Source organism: Culex quinquefasciatus, chromosome 2 (genome assembly GCF_015732765.1).
Source record: "Culex quinquefasciatus strain JHB chromosome 2, VPISU_Cqui_1.0_pri_paternal, whole genome shotgun sequence".
NCBI classification, from domain to species: domain Eukaryota; kingdom Metazoa; phylum Arthropoda; class Insecta; order Diptera; family Culicidae; genus Culex; species Culex quinquefasciatus.
In genome coordinates this window covers 209,586,791-209,612,464 of record NC_051862.1, presented here as the reverse complement: position 1 = coordinate 209,612,464, position 25,674 = coordinate 209,586,791, and the positions used below count along the sequence as shown (strand labels likewise).

General features: G+C 34.9%; 3 protein-coding genes across 3 annotated transcripts in view; all 3 read right to left on the bottom strand.

The window, feature by feature from the left end:
* The window catches only part of LOC119766616 (potassium voltage-gated channel protein Shaw-like), a 174,846-nt gene that overhangs the window by 67,797 nt on the left and 81,375 nt on the right, over positions 1–25,674 (bottom strand). The window contains exon 3 of the mRNA XM_038251566.1: positions 20,774–21,209. Within this exon, the coding sequence (XP_038107494.1) occupies positions 20,774–20,817 (44 nt within the window). The 5' untranslated portion in view covers positions 20,818–21,209. The remainder of the gene's footprint in view (positions 1–20,773; positions 21,210–25,674) is intronic.
* Positions 4,111–4,798, bottom strand: LOC6053610 (endochitinase At2g43610). Its single transcript, XM_001869631.2, has one exon. The coding sequence runs from the start codon at positions 4,762–4,764 to the stop codon at positions 4,159–4,161; it is 606 nt and encodes a 201-aa protein (XP_001869666.2). The 5' UTR covers positions 4,765–4,798; the 3' UTR covers positions 4,111–4,158.
* LOC6054050 (chitinase 5) lies at positions 10,031–10,919 on the bottom strand. Its single transcript, XM_038251569.1, has one exon. It carries the CDS (start codon positions 10,861–10,863, stop codon positions 10,264–10,266), a length of 600 nt encoding a protein of 199 aa, XP_038107497.1. The 5' UTR covers positions 10,864–10,919; the 3' UTR covers positions 10,031–10,263.

Sequence of the window (25,674 nt, the reverse complement as noted above, 5' to 3'; positions counted from 1 at the left end):
TTCGTAGTTCATGCAGCAAGGTGAAAGAACTAGGTTTTTTTCAGTACGAGTCGTATTCAAGTTGAATAAATACGACGAGTGTTAAAAAATCTTTTTGCAATTCCGTCGTGAAACTTCTTACTTTTCCTGTCATTCTTGAACGATGAAAAAGCCTACTTTTCTGTACCAAAATTGACAGAATCGAATAGAAAAACTTTTCAAAATAAATGCTGAAAAGTTGAACTTTTCAGCACTGAAATGGATGCTGAAAAGTTGAACTTTTCAGCATTTGTTTCGAAAAGTAATACTTTTCAACATTATTTTGTTTTAAACGGTTAATTGACAAAATACATGAGCATTTGACTTATAATTCCACTCAAAGGGTGTTTCTAGGAATTGCAAAAAATGTTGTACTCGTTGCAAAAATTGATGTTTTCAGCACTTGTCATATTTATCCAACTCGGTGAACCTCGTTGGATAAATGTATGACTCGTGCTGAAAAAATCTTCTTTTTGCAACTTGTTGCATAAACTACTATTAAACAAACAAAAATTGAAATAAGTCAAATAAACACATTTTTGAAAGGTATCTTTGTTTTCCATTCATTAAATCAAGGATATATGAATCCTATTTGCAACACTAGTTCTTCTATTTATTTACTTTAAAAGAACCCAATCATAGAAAAAACTATTTTTTTCAACTTTTATTAAATATTAATTCCGGCCCGCCACTGTTTTAGAAAAATCAGATCTGGCCCGCAAGGCTAAAAGTTTTGGCACCCCTGATCCAACTATTCGATTCTTCGATTTCAGGAGACCGTTTCGTCTTTTTTGAAACTTTTCTTAGATCACTGTTTTTAGTGGAGGTTGACTCTTAACAAAGCCAAGAAATTGAGGCAAAAAAAATAAAAGAGGAAAAAAAAGAGGCTTTCGATCTGGATAAATACGACGAGTGCCGAAAAAAATCAAGTTTTGCAACAAGTTTCATACATTTCATTACATTTCAGAAAAACACCCATTGAGTGAAATTAAAAGTCAAATGTTCATGTATTTTGTCAATAAATCGTTTATATGAAAAAAAGTTGAAAAGTTTTACTTTTCGAAACAATTGCTTATAAGTTTAACTATTCAGCATCCATTCCAGTGCTGAAAAGTAGAACTTTTCAACATTTATTTTAAAAAGTTTTTTTTTTTTGAAGATTATGTTATTTTTTTGGTACAGAGAATAAGGCTATTTTGTCGTTCAAGAATGAAAGGAAAAGTAAGTAGTTTCACGACGGCATTGCAAAAAATATGTTTTAAAATGCAATTTACATCGTTCCTTATTTTCAATAATTATGAGTTCACAAAATATTGAAAAAAACAAACAAAATATTTTTTTGGTACAGAGAATAAGGCTATTTTGTCGTTCAAGAATGAAAGGAAAAGTAAGTAGTTTCACGACGGCATTGCAAAAAATATGTTTTAAAATGCAATTTACATCGTTCCTTATTTTCAATAATTATGAGTTCACAAAATATTGAAAAATTTACAATAGAAAATAGAAAGTGCAAAAAATTTTGGTATTGTACTTTGTAATTTAACAAAAAAAAAAAATTTTGTACTAAAAACTGTTTTCAGTCTTTGTAATTTTTTTAAAAGTTTTTTGATAAAAATAAAAGTAATTGCAGCGGCCTAACTTTGTTGAAATACAAATTTGTACTATAGCTAAAATACATAAAATTGAAGGAGGTAAAGTTTGTTATACTTGTGTTTTTTTTATTAAAGTTCAATTAAAAAATGATTTTTTCGTGTACTCATAGATTTTTGAAAAGTCCTAATTCAAACTCAGAACATTGTCGCAGATTCCAAATCGATCAGGAAATCCCTTCTCATGATAAGATGTTTTATAAGCACTATTGTATTGACATTTCCCATGTTTGCATGAATACTTGTATGAAAAACAATTGATGCATAATTTGGACATAAGGAATCGATGTAAAAAGTTTCATCCAAACTTTAAATAACTAAGATCAATTAATGAAAACGTAAAGATTTGTTCAATGTTTCTGAAAATTCAAATAATCAGTACTTTTTTTTAATATTCAGAGTTTTGCGGAAATTTAAAGTGATTTTTTATTTAATGTGTACTTTGAATAGAATTCCAATAAACAAGTGAACAATTTGTCTAATTCTTGAAGAAGAAAAAATTTCTGAGCAGTCCCTAAGAGCATGAAGATTTTGAATTAAAATTTAATTGATGGATGAATTTTTAACAATGCCGATTTTTTTTTAGTTTTTGTAAAACTCTGACAATGGTGGTGATAAGGATTTTTTTAATTTCACTTTGTTTGACTAAAATTACATTTCCCAAAATAAGTTTCTACATATTTTGATTTTTCACATGTTCTAGAGAACCAATAAAAATGTTTTGCAATTTATGCATTAAAAAAAAGATTTAAAAAAATGTCGAACAAATGACACAATCAGATTTTCAAATTAATGTTCAATTATTTAATTGAATATGCCATTGAAGACATGATGTAATTTCCAAAAATCGTAGACAGTTTATGAGGTTATTTTTTTTTTTCAAATATTTCAAATATTCATCATGAAAAACCGCACCAAAAATATGGTAAAAAAGCTGCAAAACTTTCCCACTGCTGATTACTGATACATTATCTCTTAAAATTAATATTTGTGAAAAAATAGTTATTCTCAGTATCAATATCATCTTGAAAACTTTTTATTATTTTTTCTATTATCAACTGCAAAACTGTTATGTTAAATTCAAATTCAAATTTAGTGTAACTTATTTGTAAAAGGTTGAGTTTTGAATAATCTCATCAATTACGGCTCAGCTTTTGTAAATCAAATCCATGACTTTGGACTTTTTTTGAAACGTAAACTAATATTTTAAAACCAGGCTGTTTTTTTCAAGCATTCAGTTGTAAGCAAATAAAAATACATATAAAGCATTTGAAAGTGATTTCATGAGAAAGGTATGAATCACTGCAGTTTTATGATTTTTTTTATGTTTTTATTAATTTTATATGTGTTTTTTTTTTCATTCACCAAAATGATCTCAATAATAAAAAAACAACTCTTACTGTTTATTCTCTAACTGAATGTTGTTGATTTAAATTTGGTAAAATGTCCAAATGGCAATTATGCGCAGTTCGGCAGTAAAGCTTAAATATGAATTTTTAAAACTCAATTAAGGAATGGAAATACATTTTTATACCATAAAAATTGTATTGGCAACACTGCCTGTCTCCCATAAATATGAATACGAAAACGACAGACACGAACTTCTGTAAGCTTCTTCGCAAAGCTTTTAGAACCTACTCGGTTCTGCGCCCTCCTGTGACAGACAGGTCGTGTCACCGCCGTCTTTCAGGCAGGCCCTGAAAGAACTCTGATGAGTGTGGCAGCCAGCAATTCATCTATCGACGTGCTCCAACAGGTAAGTCTTACTTCTGCTCTTCTTCTTCCCACAGGCCATCAGCACTACATTTCATTAGCTTGAGGACTCTCTTTCAGAAGCTTCGTCGTCACACCGGAGTGTCTCTGCCAAAGAACCCCGTGATAAGGTTGACGGTCCCCTCTTACATACAGAGTCAAGTAAAATAATCTGCCTCTCTCAAAGGGAAGGCTCTTCTTGGTAGGTCGATGACAACAGCAACGTCGGCGACGACGACGATGAAAACATTGAGGAGGTAATTAGGGGCAATTAGTACGCTCCGATAAGTGTGCAGTACGGTTGTGCTGCAGCCGGAAATGGAGCTTCTTTGGAGGAAAGTGTTGCAGTGTTGCCAGCAGTCGTTGCAGCAGCAGTGACAATTACCGGACTAAGAAGACAGATGGCGTTGCTGAGTGTGCGGCGAAATGACGATACAAACGCCTCAATGGACGGCAATTGGAGACTTCTTGTCTTGTCTTGTAACGAGGAGTGTGTGTGTGTGTGTGTGTGTGTGTGTGTGTGTGTGTGTGTGTGTGTGTGTGTGTGTGTGTGTGTGTGTGTGTGTGTGTACTGGAGCAATAAAACAGAACGTTTCACGAGCTTACGTAGTAAGCTGCTTTGGAACTTTGTTAAATTGAGTTGGTTTGCGTTGTGGCACTTGGTTGGATGGCATTAAAGACTTCTTCAAAGATTACTGTGGCAGAAGCTTTATTGTATGACTTTCAGAAGTAAACATTCTTAGAAACTGTTAATTCCAACATTTGTAACTCCCAGAACCTTGGCGGCCTTCTTGTACAAGTCATACCGCTTGATGGACACTGGATTGCTCGAACCACCGACAGGATTGCCCCAGATAGCTCTGGTCGTTAGTCCAAAGTTGTTTTTGCTAACACCACCCTTCGGACGAACGTTCTTAACCCAGAACCACGTGGAAGCTCTCATCGACATGGTAGTATCACGTGACACCATTCCGGGATCCCGAACCAGTCGATCATCATTGAAGATATCCCGCGAAGCAGCCTGATAGTTGTACTTCCAAGTCAACTGAATGTATCCACGTCCATAGTACGGAGCGTAACTCTTGCTGGCCCCTCCAATTTCCTCCCGATAATGAAATCCAGCACTTTCGTAGATGACCTGCGCCAGGAACATGGCCACCTCGTTACGGTCCGAGGTCATCCCGTTGATGCCGTTGGCGATGACTCCGGCCAGGGTGGTGTCGACTTTTCGATAACCGGTTGCCGCGAGGACTTGGTTTACCTCTTGGCTGGTGACGGCCGATGCCACCTGGCTAAGGCAGGACACTGCCAGCAGGGCTGAGATCGCGAAGAAGAGCTTGACCATGGTGGTGGTTGTTGGTTCGGAAGATCCGAATTGACTGCAGAATCGTTCGAAAAATCTGTCAATTTATAGCGACGGAACACTCAGCTTGATGATGCGAGAAAAACGAAGTTCATTGTGCTGGTGTTTCGATGTTTTTTTTTCAGAATCTGTTCAGCTGTTTGCAAAAAAAAATGATAAACCTTTTAAGAATGGATTTATATAATTTCAATCAAATGCCATGTTTTTTAATTTCATTCATTTACAAAATCTTATGCTTTGACTCGATCCTTTTGAAGGTGCCATATAATGTATGCTTGAATGATTGCTAGATTTTTTTCACGATGAAATTATTAAAGTTGGGCCTGAAAGGGTTATGTAAACTTGACACAATTGAAACTGGAAATGAAACGCAAATCATTTTATAAACAGAAATTCACCTTCCTTGTTGACAACCTAGATCTGTTCAAAGCAGCTATCTGTTCCGAAATGTTGTTTTTCATCCACAGAGGCATAACACGAATTCAAATTGTTTTTTTTTTTTAATTTATCCTTTTCAATATTTTGCATCGTATCCGTAGTATAAATGAATGTATCCTTCTTTATTTGCTGAATTTCCTATTGTTATAACATTTATGAAAACATGTTTAAAATCTCAATCTTACCAATAAATACACAGATTTCACAACCGATTTCAATTCAGGCTGCACAAGGTCTATGCGTTATTTTTGGAAAAAAAGTTTTTCGATGGTGTTTTTGAAAATAGTGTTGGAAATTATAGTTTTCAATTTTCGGGGGACATATTCAGGTTTTAATCGGATTAATAATGTGCAAATATTATCTTTGACGTTTAATGTACCACTTTTAAGGTTGCTGCTAAAGAATTTAACCCTCTACAACCTAACTCTGCCTTTAGACGGGCTTCGATCTGAAAATCGCCAAAAATCAAATTTTCCAACCAATATTTGATTTTTAAAAATCATTGGAAAGAAGAATTCTTAAATTTTTTTGGGAGTCAACTTTGGCTGTGTTTTAAACTAACTTTTTGCAATTCCGTCGTGAAACTACTTACTTTTCCTGTCATTCTTGAACGACGAAAAAGCCTACTTTTCTGTACCAAAAATAACAGAATCGAATAGCAACACTTTTCAAAATAAATGCTGAAAAGTTCTACTTTTCAGCACTGAAATGGGTGATGAAAAGTAGAACTTTTCAGCACATGTTTCGAAAAGCAAGACTTTTCAACATTTTTTTAGATTTAAACGATTTATTGACAAAATACATGAAAATTTTACTTAAAATTTCACTCAATGGGTGTTTTTCGGTATTGCAAAAAAAGTTGTATGGAACTCGTTGCAAAACTTGATTTTTTCAGCACTCTCCGTATTTATCCAACTCGGTGAACCTCGTTGGATAAATGTACGACTCGTGCTGAAAAAATCCTATTTTTGCAACTTATTGCATAAACTACTATTTCCTATATTTTAAGTAAAAAGAAGTATGCAGTAATTTTTTAGTGTCCCAGACTATGCCTCTACGCATTTTTTTTTACAATTTCAATCATAATGGTGATGTTAAAAACAAGCAAAAATTTTAAGAACTGACTGTAAAAACAAGAAAAAATTAGATAGTCAAAATGTAATTATATTCGGTGGTAAAAGGTAAAATACTACTAAAAACAAACATAAATTAAACAAGATAAATGCAAATTAAAATACTAAAAATGAAACAAGAAAAGCATAAAACAAGAGAAATGAAGTTTTTCGTAGAACAAAAGTTGCTCAAAATGACCTCTTGAAACACGACAAAAATAGAAATTTTCGAAAAAAAAAATTACCCAGTAAAGGGTTAAGCAAAAAATAATTGTCATTGTAATTAAACTAACTGAAGAAAACTAAAGTTTTTTTAACGGGCAATTCTCTGCCAATTCACACGAAATTGGAAAAAGTTGCACCGACCCCTCTTCGATTTGCGTGAAACTTTGTCCTAAGGGGTAAGGGTAATGTTTTCATTTAGAACATAAATATTCATTTTAGAGTTTGTTTATTCCAAACCCCTGATGTTTATATATAAAAAACTTTGTGTTTGTCTGCTCTACAACTTTGTAGAACATTATGACACTCTTAAATACAACCCTGCAAAGTTAGAAAAAACACGAAATTTTAAAATGAAAAATATTGTCAAATTTAGTTCTCGGCTTATCAGTCCCAGTAGCAAGTAAAACGAAATTTTGTTTTTTATGCCCGACGTTTCGATATATAAAAATAGGTCGAACACGATCGAAGGTTACCATTTCTTGACATGGTTCTGGTTCGTCAGCCTGACCAGACCATAAAAACTGAATGGTACTGTAAGCCAATGGCCTCAGGACGGTTCATTGACTTCTTCTCCAGCCACCCACTACACATGAAGACGAACATGGTGAGCAACTTCATCAGAAGGGTGAGAGAATTCAGCACGAATTTAACGAGAGAAGAGATCGACAAAGTCATCGAGACACACCTTAAGGTCAACCACTATCCAGCTACACTCAGATACCGATACATAAACCAAAGAAACACACCCACCAGGCCACTAACCCACCCAACCACCCCAACTACAACACCTGCCGTGTATAAACCTATGGTATTTGTGGATCAATTAACGTCCCGTTTGAGAAAAACGCTCCGGGATGACTTTCCACAAGTCACGTTGGCCACAAGGAATGAGCGCACGGTCAAGGCCGTCTTCAGTAACACCAAGGATGCTATCCCCAAAGAGATGCGGTCAAAGGTCATCTACCGCATTCCCTGCCGGGACAGCAAATCCAGTTATGTAGGACTAACATCGAACTTCCTGAAGACACGGATGAGCGGACACCGCTCGGACGTTACGAAGCTGGACACCTTGACGGACGAAGCTGATCAGCAGGAATTGGCCGTCTACGAATTGGAGCGGCTAAAAGAGAAGACCGCTCTGATTACACACTGCATGGAACAGCAACACCGTTTCAATCTGGAGGAGGTCAAGATCGTTGATCAACACCGGAGAGTACGTGCGCTGCCGATCTTGGAGGTTTGCCATATTGTCAACACGGAGATGACCGTAAACAAACGGTCTGACACGGACAAACTCAGTTCGATCTATGCAGGGGTCTTACACACACTTAAAAACTGTAATTTACTACATAACACACAAACACAACAACCCTCCACTAATGTCAATAGTAACCCCCAATAGTTTGTTGCCCAAAACAGTACCCACTGTCCATACCCCATACAGATATCCCAATCCAATGCATAAGATTTGACCGTTGTTCCGCCATAGTTGAACACGAATTCAGCGAAAGTGTTTTTAGAACTTTTTCGGTGCAAAAGTGTTCTATTACCACCGATTGATGCTAGTTGTCCCTCAGGATGTGACTGTTTTTGCTGTATTACTAAAGCCACCTGACAAAAGACGAACCATTTTTGTAAGATTTTTTTTTTTTTTGTTTGTTCGCTTTATGTAATTCATGTATGTTTTTAATTAAATCATGTATTATGTCTTGTTTGTAGAACCCTTGAAAATGATATTATATATATCGAAACGTCGGGCATAAAAAACAAAATTTCGTTTTACTTGCTACTGGGACTGATAAGCCGAGAACTAAATTTGAGAATTGATCCACCAGTCGATAGCACTCCTCTGAAAAATATTGTTCTAAATGAAAAAATGACCCTAGCAATATAGACTCGAAATGTACATTAAATTTCCCTTTAAATGACATGTTCCAAAAAATTTTACAGTCAGGTAACGGAAAATGGAAGAGTTTTTAAAACTTTATTAGTGTTTTTTTCGGGGTCTCGTGGCGCAGGGGTAGCGGCTTCGGCTGCCGATCCCGATGATGCTATGAGACGCGGGTTCGATTCCCGCCTTATCCACTGAGCTTCTATCGGATGGTGAAGTAAAACGTCGGTCCCGGTTTCTCCTGTCTCGTCAGAGGCGCTGGAGCAGAAATCCCACGTTAGAGGAAGGCCATGCCCCGGGGGGCGTAGTGCCAATAGTTTCGTTTCGTTTTTTTTTTTCGTGTTTTTTTCGATGAAAAAAAAACAATTTTTTTTCGTAATTCTGAGTACGCCATCAAATGGGATGTCTAATTTTACATAAAAGTCCCTTTGACAACAATTTTCTATGTCATCACCGTTTAAGGCTGCAAATTATTGAAAACACCTCTTTTTTCGCTTGCTCAAAAATGAAAGGGGTCGTACCGCCTCTCTGTCACGAGATATAAAAAACGGACCTCGGATTTGTGAAGAGAGGTCGGGGCAATTGCTGTGTGAGTTGGCGGAGAATTACCCAAGCATAAACACAAATTTTATGTTGATTAAATTAAAAGATAGAATTTTATCTAAAATTCTATTTTTTTACAAAAATACCGTTTTATTTTGCATTTTAGACTGAATTCGAAGCACGAAGCATATGTTTACACATTTTATATGAAACTAGTTCAGCATTTGAATGCTTATAATCTGTAGTATTTTTTTCTTATTTCGTTTCAAAAACAAGTAAAATTGCAAAAACACGTGAAAATAGAAACTTATGGTAAATCATTTTCTTGACAATATCATGACATTTTGAGAATATCGAATAAATATTCTATTATTTGATTAAAATTTTCGATTATTCAACAATTTCGTAATTAAAGTTAACTAAATTTTAAAAATTCTCAAAATTAATAAAAGATCATTTTATTAGTAAATTGAACACTTCTCTACCACAGTCACTTTGATTCCATACCAATTCCAAAAATATTTAATTTGTACTCTTATTTTTTTTTTCTGAAATATTTCAACTCTTTTTAGTCACCCCATTTTTTAAGAGGAAAAAAAAGTTTTTCAGACTGTTTTCTAAGCGTGTTTTTATGAATCCTTTATGAAATTTTAAATTGTTGCGTTTAAATCAATAATTTGATAACACTTAAATCTAAATAAGTTTTTTTTTTTTATTTTAGTTTCTTTTTTATATATCCTTTAGGTGAATACAACAGACATTTTTTCTCCTAGAGTTTGGGAAATCTTGTACCAGAAAAATACTTAATGTAAAAAAAAAAACAGTTTTTTATTTAATTTAAATTATTGTCAAGCAATATAATTGCAATCGAATCAAATCAAATCAAATATGCAGTGAAAAATAGTTGAATTTTTTTTAACGAGCTTAGAAAATTTTCTGCAATTTACCTTCCATGACATTGTTGGTCGGACTGCTGATTGCTGAGAAGCAGCTTCTAATAGTATACTTTTTCGAAAAAGTAAGTTTTCGTGGTGTCATCAAATAACCCCCTCATAAACTCCGGGGTAGCCTTGGAAACTATTGGATTTTGTCAGTAAACGCTGCAGTTTGTCAAGGTATTATAGATTTGGGCGAGATTCTAACCGGCTTCCTCTGCTATAATACGATTAAAACACAAATAAAATGTTTAACTAGAGATAAGAAAGTTATAACTTGATATTATTTTGAATTACATGGTACAGTAGCTCAGCAAAAATCACTTAAATACGTCGCCTAGAATCGATTGATGGCGACGTTCCTAATCCCCAAAACCTGAGCAGCCGTCCTGTACAGGTTATACCTCCTAATGGCCACCGGATTGTTCGATCCACTCTCAAGCGCTCCATTTATAGCCTTTGTCGTAAGCCCAAAGTTGTTCTGACTGACTCCACCGGCCGGCCGTACATTCTTCACCCAGAACCACGTGGACACCCGCATCGACAGGTTCAAATCACGTGATACCATTCCCGGATCGCGCATCAAACGCTCATCACCGAAGATATCCCGCGAAGCAGCCCGATAGTTGTAGTCCCACGTCAACTGGATATACCCACGTCCATAGTACGGGGCGTAGTTCCGACTCGCGCCACCAATCTCCTCCCGATACTTGAAACCACCACTTTCGTGGATGACCTGCCCCAGGAACATGGCGGCCTCGTTACGGTTCGTGGTCATCCCGTTGATGCCGTTGGTGACGATTGTGGACACAGTGGCGTCGATCTGGGGGTAACCGGTAGCCACGAGAACTCGGTTCACCTCCTGGCTGGTGATGGCTGCTTGTGTCAGGGAGGAAATCTCGAGGAGGGCGAAGAACGCGACGAAGAGTTTGGCCATGGTGGTGGTTGGTTCGGAAGATCCGAGTTGATTGGATAGCTCGTCAAAAAATCATTCATTTTATACTGATTGAAAATATTCTCCGAACTTTCCAGAATAGACGATTGACTGTTCTAAAATTTTACATAGTACACATTTGAAATAGATGATCAATAACAAATCCAGCTGCGTAAACAATTTTTAAACAATCAAATAAACCATACTTTTTCCAAGTCAAGCGGTGCACACAGAAAATGAATGATTAATTAAATCATGAACAAAATTATAAAATTTTGCCAATAAAAATTTTGTCGCTTAAAAGTAAATTTCTTTTTGAGCAAGAAATCAAAAAGCAATTTTGAGTCTGCGATCAGCAGAGAAGCGAGTCAGACGTGCGTCCCTCACAAACCAAAAAAGTGCTAAAAAGTGCAAAAAATGCCTCACGGCAAGAAAAAGAGGCGGTCCTCACCAGCAGGATCGGCAGATTTGAAGAAGCTAAAGAATGCCGAAGCGCTACCTGCAAAGCCAGGCAGTTTGAGCAAGGACGCTCAAAAATTGTCTGGAAACCAGTTCGCTACCCTTCCTGTGGACGTGAGCGAGAAGGAAGAATTTGAACGACGGGAAAAGTTGCCACCCATTTTTGTGAAAACATCGTCATCGGATTCGGTGCGAAAGTGGCTGACCGGTTGTGGTTTGGTTGAGCGTTTTAGCAGAATGCATTACTGTGAATACAAAGAGACGAGTTGTTCCTTTTAATTCCGCTATATATTTTAATATCTTGACAGATACGTATTTCGTCTACTACTTGCAGACTTCATCAGTGTTCTGTTCTCGACTGAAGGTTCATCGCTGGAGTATCCATATTTGTAGTTACTGTAGGTACTACCTCCTCGTTCTTCTTTTGTGCCTGTATAGGTAACAGCTTAAACAGCCACGTTGAGCCGTTACCGCAATAGGAACTCTACGGGATTGGCTGCAATCACAATACGAGGGAGAACCATGGAGACAAAAAACGATCCAGTATATAACATTCGTCAAATTATGCATGGAACAGAGCTACTTCCAGTTCAGGGATTGCATCTACCAACAGAGGATGGGAGCATCGATGGGTAACCCACTGTCACCGTTCATGAGCGATGTTTATATGGCAGCTTTGGAACACGAACTACAAACCAAAACCTACTACCAGAACGTTGGTGGAGATACGTAGATGACATCTTCTGCATCATCAAAAGGGACTCACTAACAACGGTACTGGACACCATAAACAGTGCACGCAGGAGCATCAAGTTCACTTACGAAATGGAAGTCGAAGGAAAGTTACCTTTCTTAGACATCCTGATCCTAAGAGAACCAGGTTGCCCATCTTCGTTTTCTTTCGAGATCTACAGGAAGCCAACAAACACCAGAAGAACAATCTCAGCCACGTCAAACCATTCATTCCAACATAAGATGGCAGCATATCATTATTTTATACATAGGATGACAACTTTACCCCTCAGCGAAGCAGGAAAACAGAAAGAATTGGAGTACATATTTGAAACAGCGGAAATCAACGGTTACAGCAGAACAACTATCCAAGCAATCATCGATAAGAAGGAAAGAAAACTGCACAGAACTTCACTCACAACCCTTACGCCATCAGCAGAGCCACTGCGAAGAGCAGCAGTAGAATTCGACTACAGGATAACACGCCCATTACGACAAAAACTGGCTAAATTTGGCATCGATTTAGTGTTCAGCAGTAGAAACAGCCAGTTGGAATCCATCTTAGGTTCAACGAAAGACCCCATACCGACTTTAGGCAAACCCGGCATCTACGAGGTATCCTGCGGCCACTGTGATATGAGCTACATTGGACAAACTAAGAGATTGCTGCAAACCAGGTTGGATGAGCATATACACACATATGTCAAAATTGCCATGGAGGAAAAACGGAAAGGTTTTGTCCCCCATTTCAAGTCAGCAGTAACCGAACACATCATCGAGGAAAAACATAACATCACAGCTAGCGACGCGGTCATCTTAAGACACATCACTAACCCATCGAAGCTGGCTGTCGCTGAAAGTTTGGAAATCTTCAAGGCAGGCAACAAACGTTTACTCAACAAGGATTCAGGTAACGGCTCAACGTGGCTGTTTAAGCTGTTACCTATACAGGCACAAAAGAAGAACGAGGAGGTAGTACCTACAGTAACTACAAATATGGATACTCCAGCGATGAACCTTCAGTCGAGAACAGAACACTGATGAAGTCTGCAAGTAGTAGACGAAATACGTATCTGTCAAGATATTAAAATATATAGCGGAATTAAAAGGAACAACTCGTCTCTTTGTATTCACAGTGGCTGACCGGGTTTATCAAATCTGGTGCTTTACGAGCTTCCATTCGCTTGTGTGCTGATGGACTCAAAATTCTGCTACCTACCAGAAAGGATTACAACTACGTTCGGGATTTCCTGAACAACACAAAGATTGAATACTACAGCCATGACGATCCAGGTAAACGCCCCATGAAACAGGTCCTCCGAGGCCTGTACGACATGGATGTGAGTGTGCTGAAAGAAGAGCTCAAAACTCTGAAGTTGAACGTGATCGAAGTCTTCAAGATGACGAGACACAACAAGGACATCAAGTATCGTGATCAACTGTACCTGGTTCATCTCGAGAAAGGATCGACAACGCCGTCTGAGCTGAAAGCAGTTCGGGCAATTTTCAACATCATCGTGACTTGGGAACGTTATCGTCCAGTGCACCGTGACGTGACGCAGTGTTCGAACTGTTTGCAGTTTGGACATGGTGGAAGGAACTGTTTCATCAAGAGTCGTTGTGCAACCTGCGGAGGTGAGCACAAAACTCAAGCTTGCAACACAATCAACGAGAACATCGAAGCGAAATGCTTCAATTGCGGCGGCGACCATTCGACCAAGAATCGAAGCTGCCCAAAACGAGCTGAGTTTGTAAAAATTCGGCAGCAAGCGACGACGAGGCATCAACCAAATCGTCGCAAAACACCACCAACTTTCACGGACGTGGATTTTCCTGCTTTGGCGTCACCTGGAGCGGGATCTGTTCGAGTGGTTCCAAATCTGCAGCCTTTGCCGTTGAATCAGCGGCAAAAAGTTGCAGAGAATACAACACCTCCAGGCTTCAGTCAGCAACCGAGGGAAAACCAACCAGCATCAACGGATGAAGGCAGTAGTGACCTGTTTTCACCACAAGAACTTATGAACATTTTCATCGAGATGACAACAACACTGCGTGGTTGCAAAACTCGTGCGGAACAAGTAAGAACGCTTGGAGGATTTATCTTAAAATACAGTTCGTAGTTTACTCGTTCTAATGATTTTGAATATTTCAATGAATTTGCTTTTTTAGTTTTAAGTTAGGATTAGTTATTAAAGTGATTTTTTTTTCTTTTTTACCCAAATGTATTCGATTCAATGCAAAAATGTAAAACAATTTGAAGTAAATAAATGAATGTGAACAGTTAATAAGAAAACGAAAAATATAACAAAGATGAAGAGCATTAGGCCATACCACTTAGAATGTAAATGAAATGTAATTATTATAAGAAAGTTCAATAAAGACATATTTAATTTCAAAAAAAGCAATTTTAATATCTTGGTAAAAATTTTCGTTTTTTCTTGTCGCGAAGTTGGCATAAAACTTAAAATTAAGACATTTTTTTACCTCGTCAATCAAACAGGTGATTAAATATTGTCAAAAAAAAAAAATTGATGCTGAGAGTGCGAAACATTTTTTTATAACATGTATGGTAAACTTAAGCACTATTTTATTTAGTACAGTTTAGAAATTGTCGAGTTGGAATCTTTTATATTTAAGTGCTGAACAAATATGTTTTCCAAAATAGTGTATCAATCATCATAATTTAAAGGATCAAAATGAACGAGTCTACACTAATCAGAAAATTTCATTCAACGAGGCCACTAAGACTGAATGCCTCATGAAAAACACCTGTGCTAATAATATTTTTGCAATCTTAAATAAAGAAGCAAACAGTCTGATCCAGTTGCTCCCAAACTTTTTCTGCCAACACATAACATTAAGGTACTAATGTCAGCAAAATGTGCAAGTTCTTGACAAAAAAATCTGGATAGTCTATAAAACTTATAGAAAGATAGAAACCATCAAAAAATGTTTTTTTTTTCAAACTTTACAAGAAATCCGATAAATTTATTTAAACTTCAAATTTGTCTTGTTAATTGTTAAAAAGGATAGTTATTAAAATAAAATCTAACCAAGCTTTAATTTTCTTCTTTTTTTTGGAATTGAGTGGCATCGAACCTTCAAGATTTATTTTTTTAAATAGTCATCGAAACACAAAAAAAATGTATTGCATTTCTTTTTGTAAAACATAAGCATAAGCATAAGCATAGGTGCCCACCCGCAGTTGCTACTCCGTTATTGACCAGGACCTCCAGAAGTTACATCCACGAGCCGTGGAAGATGAGTGGGCGCTATCTTTCCTCGCTTCGCAACTTCTCAAAGGCCCCTATCATGCTGATCAATACCGGCGCCGGCCACGACCAGTGGTAGAGTCACGGGGAAGTGGATGGGAATGTTAGTCCGATACTTGAGTGATAGAGACCGCCCAATCGACTGCTTCTCCGACAAAGTATCACATGAGTTTTGAGGGGTTAGTAGATGGGTATGAGGTCAGGATTCACGAGTGGCAGTGATGTGACCATGAGCATTTTGTTTATCGGTTGAAAATTTTAAATCTTAGGCAGCCGGCTGCGGAAAGATAAATAATTGATTATTTTAAAAGTTTTTAATCGAACGCGTGCCAACCGAGCAGTAGTGCTATGGGCTGGACTTATCAGTATATTTTTACTGTTTGTACAATTTAGATAACGCGAGCAAATTTCAAAAATAGTAAATAAAAGACGCTTTAATCTTCATAAAATCGATAGTTTGACGAGTTAATATTAAAACTGCCTGATAGAATAAATTATTACAATCAACGAATATAAACGAAAAGAAAATAATGTTTTCACCATAAAAATTTAACACATTATTTGGATTGTATCAATCTACTGGTACAGTTGACAAACTAACGAAACGACAGCAAAATGATCAAGAACGCGTAACTAAATTATTAAATAATGACCCTTAACGATTAATTTCAATAAGATATGATTTGGATTTAGCGACCGATTTTGTAGATTTTACGCGGTAAAAAAATATAAAAACAAATGCATTTATATAATAAGAACGCTCTCACCCAGATCCAGCATCCACCTTGGCATACAGTAGTTGATAAGCGCCTCCACGGCGCCTGGCTGGTTGGTCGCTCAAAGCGATCGAAGATTACAGGTAGCTGCTGTTTAACCCTGCTCCCCCGGGATGGCACCACCCATTTTACGGCGACATACATTTAGCATTCATATTTTTAGCTAAGATTTTCGGACTGATTTTTTTAATTCCTTCTCACTTCACTGTAGTTAAGTCTGCAGATTTCTTCTAAAATCTGTATAACCCGATTTCGCCCTTACGAAAAATTCCACTCTTCCTTAGCTGTCAAACATTAACTGCAGAAAACATCTCTTGTGATTCATCAACCACTACCAATACACTCACACTTCAGGCAAAGCCTGCTTCGACTGCTTTGACTCAGCCAAAAGCGATGCGTTCACACACTCACACACGCATTCTGCTTTCCTGGCCCCTCGCTCCGTCCGTCGTTGATGGACCGTTGATGGACCACGACTCCAAAGCACCCGGCCAAGACTGGGGAAACCTGGACCCCTTCTAAATGGGGCAGGACAATCATGTGGCAACTTCCATGGAAACAATCCGATAGGTCGGCCAATCCAATGCACTCCCACAAACTCACTAGCACAGCAAGCTTGAAACAAAACTGCTTCCGAGAATGAGAAAAAAAAACCACAATAACCGAGGAAAATCCGGATTTTACACCGCTTTGGGTCAAAAGCCGACGAGAAACCGATCGACCTTCAATTTCAGGGACACTCCCGGGCCGTTCTATCAAATCTTCCGGATGAAATCCATAGAAAAACACCATTTAAAACGCGCGCACTAGGAAAACGAACCGCACTCCACTTCAGAAATTCACTTTTCCCTGTGCATTTCTTTTTTTTTTTTTTTTTTTTTCTTTTTGTAAAACATGATGAAAAAAAATTAAACCAAAATTGGAGAGTTCATTAAATAAGAAACAAGTAACGTGAAAATGACAAATTTTAAAATATTTGACTTGCTAACCAAAATGTTGGTAGTTTTAAAAGTAAGCTGCATTGTTTTTTTCTTTTTCTTAACAAATTTTAAATGATAAGGTTTTCATAAGGATTTATTACTTGCCAGTCCTCCAATCAATTACTCAAATTACTGGGTAAAATGATTGATTACTATAATTATTAAATTAGTTAGCCCTATAAAAAAATATTTAAATTCAAGTATTTCTTTCAATGGCCCAAAACGGAATATTTAAAAAATATATAAAAAAAGCTTCATCCAGAAGAAAAATTTGCTATCCATTTTGCAAAAAAAAAAACTTAAAACGATACTGTACAACGATTTTTCACAAATTGAAAATATTTTTTAACTGGTACTTTCATGCTCGATGTGTTAAATTTTATTGCAGTTTTGAAGACCTTTGACAAAAAATTACTCTCTGTGTTTTTTTCGAGCAACACATGAACTTTAAAAAAGATTATTTGTAGCTCGTAAAATTGTTAGTTCATTTTCGATTCCAAATTTGAGTCTGCATCTAAAGGTTATTTTATAAATTTTGTTTGACAATATTTTGTTTTTATCAAATCCAATCAAAACTAATTCCAAACAATTTATAAAATAAATGAAAAAATATTGAAATTTATTAAGTGAATAAAACAAAATAAAGTTTTAACTTCAGCTTCTGCATAAAAGCCGATTAAAAAAAATAGAGGAGTTATTATAAAGAGTGCGTTTAAAGAGACTATGGATAGTTGTAAAAATGATAAAATTTTATTCGAATCGTAGCAAAATTTCGAAAAGTTTAATTTTTAAGATTGAAAATTTGTCTAAGAAACAACAAATATTTTTTTTTTTAAATGAGGCCAAATATATTAAAAATTAAATACAACGTAAAAGATGATTTTCGAATTAATTTCAATTGATTTTCCTTCTTTTCTTGAAATTTTTTGAAGCGCTTTGATTTTCCCCTCATTTTGAAATATAATGACTTACATTTTGAATAATATTTCCAGCGGCTTTTTGGAGATTGAACCACTTAATTGTTAAACAATGCCATTGGAATTAATGCAATCTTTATCTTTCTTTTCTCAACATCAAGAAGAGTAGATCACGCACATCAATTTCTTGTCAACATTGTATCAAAGTTTTTATAGAGATTTTTGATGGATAAGTTCCATTAAGCACCAGTTTTTTTAATCTTTTTATGTTACTTTTTTTTAAATTAAATTAGTTCATTTACCAAGTTAAAATTTTATAATTTCTAATTACTTTTATTACTCAATCATTACTTTTTTTTCATCAATTACATTTAATTACTCTAATAACCATTAATTACCAAATAATTGATGAATTATCGTATGACAGATTAAAATAAGATTAACTAATAATCATTTGCCATTCTGAGGCCAAATTGGAAACCCTTGTTGAAAAGTGTCCACATTTAACTAACCAAACATGAAAATTAGTCTAGAACGCCCAAAAAAAAATGTGGGGTTCATGAAAATCTAAAACAGTTAATTGTTAAGAATACAATGCAATTTTTTTATTTTTTATTTTTCGAATCTGGCTTTTCCATGCTCTTTATAAATTCTGAGTTTCAAGAACACAGTGCGATTTTTTTTTAAATTACGAATTTAATTTCTGAAATTTGAAATATTGTTCTTATTTGACTTCTGCGTTTGTCAAAGAAAAAAAAAAGTATAAATAACACTATAATTGCATATTTTGCAACACGTTGAAAAGAGAAAATCATGCATGCATGAATTGTACGTTCACCCAATGAGGTATACCGAGTTTGATACAAACGACGAGTGCTTAAAAAATCAATTTTAGCAACGATTTTTCAAACACCCTTGTTTTGTCTGTTCTCCATTCAAATCATAATAAGTTTGAAAGGTATTAATTTTCGATACGAGTGTTGAAAATTTCAACTTTTCTGCACCCATTTCATATTCATTTTTAACTTTTCAGCCCTTGTATCTAAAACTACAGTCTAGACTCGATTATTTGAAATTTTTTTGTGTTTTTTTATTTTCTCACATAAAATTTGAGCTCCACGACCCCATATTAGTCCAAATTTAAATTGTAAATAATCAAATGCATTTTCTTAACATTTCATCACCGCCTAAAATTCTATGTTGAAATGAATAAATACAACAAATATTGAATAAATTGTATTTTGCCACCGCACGCAACATTCTGATGTAGATTTTTGATAAAAGAGACAAATTTGTTCAAAAACAAATTCTTACCCGAGCAGACGGAAATAACTTTGGAATAACATTTTTTGATATTTGAAAATACTAGGCCAATAACATTTTATGTTATTTATAACAAGATTTGTTATTCGCCGTTATGAAATTTTTGTTATTGTATTGTTTTTGTAATAACAGACTAATAACACTTTTATTTATTCTTCAAACAAATCTTTGTTATTATTTTTTGTTATTTTAACAACTAATCCGATCATCCCAATAACAGTTGAAGGTATTTTTCCATAACAAAACATGTTATTCCAAAGTTGTTTTGGCTTTCAACCAATATCAGACCAATAACAAATTTTGTTATGCTAACATAAACTGTTTTTAAACTCTTATGCCAATACAAAGAGACGAGTTGTTCCTTTTAATTCCGCTATATATTTTTAATATCTTGACAGATACGTATTTCGTCTACTACTTGCAGACTTCATCAGTGTTCTGTTCTCGACCAGAACACTGATGAAGTCTGCAAGTAGTAGACGAAATACGTATCTGTCAAGATATTAAAAATATATAGCGGAATTAAAAGGAACAACTCGTATCTTTGTATTCACAGTAATGTATTCTGCTAAAACGCTCAACCAAACCACAATCTTATGCCAAAATGGATTTTTCAAGAATATTCCATAACACTTCTTGTTATTTTAACAGTATTTGTTATTGAAATGGCATGAATTTTGTTATTACCGTATGCCCGGGTACTAAAATGCCTCTGTTCAAATCATGACAGCTGCAAATATCATAAAAATACGATGATAAAAAGATAAGTCAAAATTACCCAAGTTAAACCGCAAACTTTTTCCCATTACTCACCGAGATAGTCCCGACTTTAGTCGGGATGACTCCGTGATTTTTTTTTCTCTCCCACCCACAGCACATCCAACAAGACAAATTCGTTACAAAATGTCTCACCGTTATCAGGCTTCCTTCTTCCGGCATGAGTGAGCCTGACGGAGTGTCCAACTCCGCAACAGGTGACTAATGAAAAATATACGGAAAAACGTGCGCTTCATCCTGAGATGGTCACCCAAATGATAAAGTACAGTTTTCTCTAACTGCTGGGAAACTGGACTTAGATGGGAGGTGGGGGAGGGGAAGTTTGGTCATTGCTTTTCATGGAGCGAAAAACAAAAACCAGAAGTGTATTTCATACTTCCGGGTGTCATTTACAAAAACAAACAGCAATATACGGTTGAAGTCTACTCAGGAGGACACCGATAAAAGTTTAACTTTAAGCACATTTTGGACATTTTGGAATCTGAATTTAGACAAACAATTTTTTCTAGTTTTTTCAAGTTTTTTTGATAAATTCTTAAATTAAAAATGTTTGCAATTAAAAATAAGCTAAAACAAGCTTTTTGATGAGCTCTCTTCCTCCTTGTGGTCAGTTTGCTAAATCAGTGTAAGAGGATCATCATGTCCTGCACAGGAATGAAGAAAAAAAAAAGACTCACCTGATGCCTCCAACGTTGAGAATGATACGGTTTTCCCCATCCATCGCGTGCTGCTACTCGGGCTGCTGATGCTTGGCTCCAGCGTTAAATCATTTTCATAATTCATGACAGTCCATTTGTTCAGCCGGCGGAGGAGGTTATTTTTCCTGTCTTGGCGGGCAGCAGCGCCGACCTGCCTCTCACTTTCACTCGGGGGGAAGGATGATTTCCAATTTTCGACATGCACAAAAAAGAAACCTCCCCAGCTCAACCAGGTAGATAAAGGTAGTCTCACTTTTTTTCTTCTCGAACCACCACCCCCACAGGTTGCACTGAAAGCCACCTCCAAGGGGTTAGAAGCTTTTCATTCCGCGCTTGGTTCACTCACTTTTGCTGGTTTTTCCTGCGCTTGACTTTCGACACCGCCAGCCAACCACCCCTTGTGATGATGACTTTCCTGGAAAAGTTACACGAGTTTTATTATGAAGCTCATTTTTTACTACCTTTTGTGTGTGCGAGTGTGTCTGTGTGCAGGAAGTGGATTGGGCGTGGGGATCAAGATATGGTGTGGTGGCTCGGGGAAGTCACCTCACCGTCACCGGCTTGGGATGAAAATATCGGAACAAATTTCCGGGAAGTGGAAAAATTCAAAACGATGCCTCTCGGAATTTATTGCTGAGAAGAGGAGAAGAGGGGAACACACGTGCTCGGGAGATTTGTCAACGGGTGATGAATTTCGTGAAGAATTGCAAAAGTTTAGTGTTCTTGCAGGCGTTGCCGATTTGTCTTACAAGAATAACATTGTTGTAAGTCTTCGTTATTGGTTTCAATCTCTTAAAAATATTTCGTTTAAATAGCTGTTGTTTTTATATAGATATCAGTTGACCAATTCGCTCTAAATTTAAGATGCCAAATTCGAAGATTTCTTTGAATTATTTTTTTATAGAAAAGATCTAAAATTTTCAGATAATGGTTGTACACTTTGGTAACAAAAAAATTATACTCAAATCTCACTATGGCCATTCTGTAATATAAAGAACAAAACATAACAACAACATTATAATATTCAATATTACTTCCTTTTAATGTTTTAGTCCTGGTTTATTTTTGAAAAGATTGGAAAATTTCACACATGTTTCATATATTATCATTGAAAATCGGACCATTAGTTGCTGAGATATCGACATTAAAAAATTGTTGGTTGTTTGGGTGAGACCTAGAAAACATCAATTTTCCTGTTTTTAAACATTTGCATGGCAACATTTCAGCAACCAGGTGCCGTATCAAAAAAGTGCAATAAAGCAAAATATAGAGAATTTTCTCAGCTCTTTAAAAATATTTTTTTCAAAAGTGGGCAAACATGTGCACTAATTTTAGAAAATGAATAAATGTGACTATTTCCAAAAAAGTTACCTGAAAATGGCTGAAAATGGCGCACTTTATCAAAATTTCACTAAAGTACTTTTTGATTGCAAATTCGATTTCACATAGAAAAATAAAGTAGAAATATTTTTGCGACCAATATTTCGATTTTTTGAAAAATCAGTATTGTTTAAAAAATCCATAACTTGGTCAAACGTTTTTTGCTCATTCTGGAAATTTCTGAAAAGTTGGCAGTTGATGTCCTCTAAAAATTATAAAAACATAATAAGAATAAATATAGTGTTTTTTTTGCAAATAATTTTTTAGTGACGAAAACTGGAATTTAAAATCAACCATTTTTTACAGTGTACCATTTTTTCAGGGTAGTCCTTATTCATACCTAAGGGAGTTTGGGGTAGTGTGGACAGTAAGGGTAATTACACCCCTTTAATAATCACCTTTTCTTTTGATATAAAGTTAAAACGGCAATCTAAGTGATAAGGCTAGTACTATTAATGGCTTAGGAGTATGGAAAAACCAAAAAAAGTTGGAATTGGGTAAGTAGGTTTGGTATAATATGTAAAAGTTTCCAAAGGCCGGTTGACACTGCCTTAAGTTCTAATATTTGGGGGTTGGGAATAAGGGTTTTGCAAGGATTATTTGGCAAAAAGTGGACAATTTTTGAATAAGGGGGTTGCTTGGACGATGCCTGAGATATGTAGGTACTTTTCACACAACATATTGAACTGTTCAAAATAACCATTATTGAAAATCTCGTTTTGGTTGATATAAAATCATTTGGCAGTATTGCCAATAGTTACAAAAAATTATGATTCAAAAAAACGTGGGATTACGTTAAAACTGTTTGAATTCGATTTTCAGATGTAAAACCAATATTTTATTTATATAATATTTAAGGATTTTTATTTTCTCTCCTCGCTTGTTCGATTTTTTAACCTCTATTGTAAACCATATTTCAGAACAAAATGTAATATTATTATAATATTAAACAAAAAAAATCCCAGAATTTTTTTATTCAAATGATGTTCAGTTCTTTATGATTGCTTAAAGAAAAGGATTTTGTTTCTCATTTTTTCCTTGATGTTTTGTCTATCATTGTTTGAACTCAGAGTTTTCTTAACTAGATCATTAATCAGTTATTAATTGTTCAGGAGTTCCTATTATTATTAACTTTTTGTTATACAAATTTAAGTTTTTTTTGTTGTTTATGGTTTTTCAAACATTTGCTTCAAATTTTTTTTAATTATTTCGTATTTGACCTCCCTCCCTTTCAACTCGGGCTTAAAAATCAGGAGCAAATAATATTATTTTTTCAAAAGAAAACAAAAGTAGTGGCAACAGAAGTTTTATCATTGATAATCAATTTGAAGTGCATTTTTCTGCGTTTTGTTTTGTTTCGAAATATTTTGAACTTTTGTGAAATTCCAATACATTTTTCTTTTGCAAAAAAAAATAGTCAATGCATACAATTTTTTGAAAATCATTGATTGCAATCAACTGGACTGGTTAAAAATGCATATTTTATCACTTATTTTACAAAAATGTTTTAAAAAAATCGTTCAGTGTAATTTTATTTTTTATTTTTCTATAATAAATAAAAAATGATAGTATTTTTTTCTACATAAACAAAAAAAAAGAAACTTTCCATCAGAACCTTCAAATAAAATAATGCAAATCTATCTGTAGCTGAAATTCCGTTAGAAAAAAGGCAGCTATGATCTCAGAACAGAGAAAATAATTTAAACTGTTTGTTTGAAAACAACATTTTTTTCCTTTTTTATGTATGATGCTTTTTTAAATTTAAATATTAAACTCTGAAATAAGATTTAACCATAAATATTACAATCATTAAAATTAAGCACCGCTGCAAAAACATATTTTTTTACATTTCCAAGAACAGAAAACATTTCTTTAGTTGGAAGATTGTGCAAAAAAGCAACATTTAAATATGAAATTTTTAAAAAATTAAATATGTTTCATGATTTTTATTTTATTTTTAAACTGAACGAAGCAGAAGATATTATTTGCTCCAAAAATTTAAATATATTGAGTAATAACTAATTAAACTATGTTATTATGCGAGAATAAAAATATCAAATTAATTTGACAATTTCCAAAATTGGAAAAAATAAAAAAAATTGTTGGGCTTCATCCATAAAGTACGTCACGCTAAAATCAGCCAAAATTTACCCTCCCCTCCCTTTGTCACGCTTTTCCTATACTTATAACACTCACACTTGCTCAGACCCCCTAGAGCGTGACATACTTTATGGATGACGTCTTGGCAACATGCAAAAAAATAAATAAAATAGTAGTTTTTTGCAACAAGTTGCAAAAAGAGGATTTTTTCAGCACTAGTCGTACATTTATTCAACGAGGTTCACCGAGTTGGATAAATACGAAGAGTGCTGAAAAAATCAAGTTTTGCAACGAGTTCCTTACAACATTTTTTGCAATTCCAAAAAACACACACTGAGTGAAATTTTATGTCAAATTTTCATGTATTTTGTCAATAAATCGTTTAAATCAAAAAAATGTTTGAAAAGTGTTACTTTTCGAAACAAGTGCTGAAAAGTGTTGCTATTCGATTCTGTTATTTTTGGTACAGAAAAGTAGGCTATTTCGTCGTTCAAGAATGACAGGAAAAGTACAGTCATCCCTAAGGCTACCAACTGTACGGATTTTTTCCTTACTATACGGATTTTCGAACCTTTTCGCGGATTTTTAACAGGCCGGAATTTTTGTAGGGAATTTTATGCATAATACGGATTTGTACGGAATTTTAACAACTTTTCAATCATTGAATTGCTTTTTTGATTTGGTCGAGCTTTTGTTAACTAGAAATTTGTATTTTTCTGTGAGTTTGATTTAAAAAGGGAGTTTTCCGGGGTTCCCTCAATTAAAACTTGATTATCAATAATTCTAGAGTTTTTGAACTATTGTCTTTCATATGTTGAAAGAACCTTTAAAAAACTCTAGAATTGTTCTTTTAGAAATTCCTTACCAAATATATTTATCCATTTCCAAAGGCTTTCTAAAACTTGTGAAAACATTTCAAATAACAAATCTAGAGTTTTTTTTAAAGGTCCTATAAACTGTTGTGTTTCACACGTTATAGGATTTGTTCAATAAAAAAAAACTCTGGAAAAGTGTTCGTGAAAACACTAAGAACGATATTATTCGTAAAAGCAAACTTGATATTTCGTAAACTTTTAAACGTTAAGCAAAAAAACAATGAAGAACTTAATGATTCGATTCAATTCACGGTTTATTTTATGAATACTTTTAAACGTGCAAGTCAAAAGCACTCTGTTAGCATTTTGTGAAATTTGTTAGCTGTAAAAACGACACAGTTTTATATTTTTAATTCTCAAATTTATTAAATTTAATTTATCTAAATAATTCATTGACAGTTTTTGTTATACCATGGTGTCATATCGGCAAACTGTACGGATTTTTGCTCAGCAAGAGTTGGTAGCCTTAGTCATCCCACATATTCGGAACACCCACAAATTCGGAACACTTTTATGATAATTTGT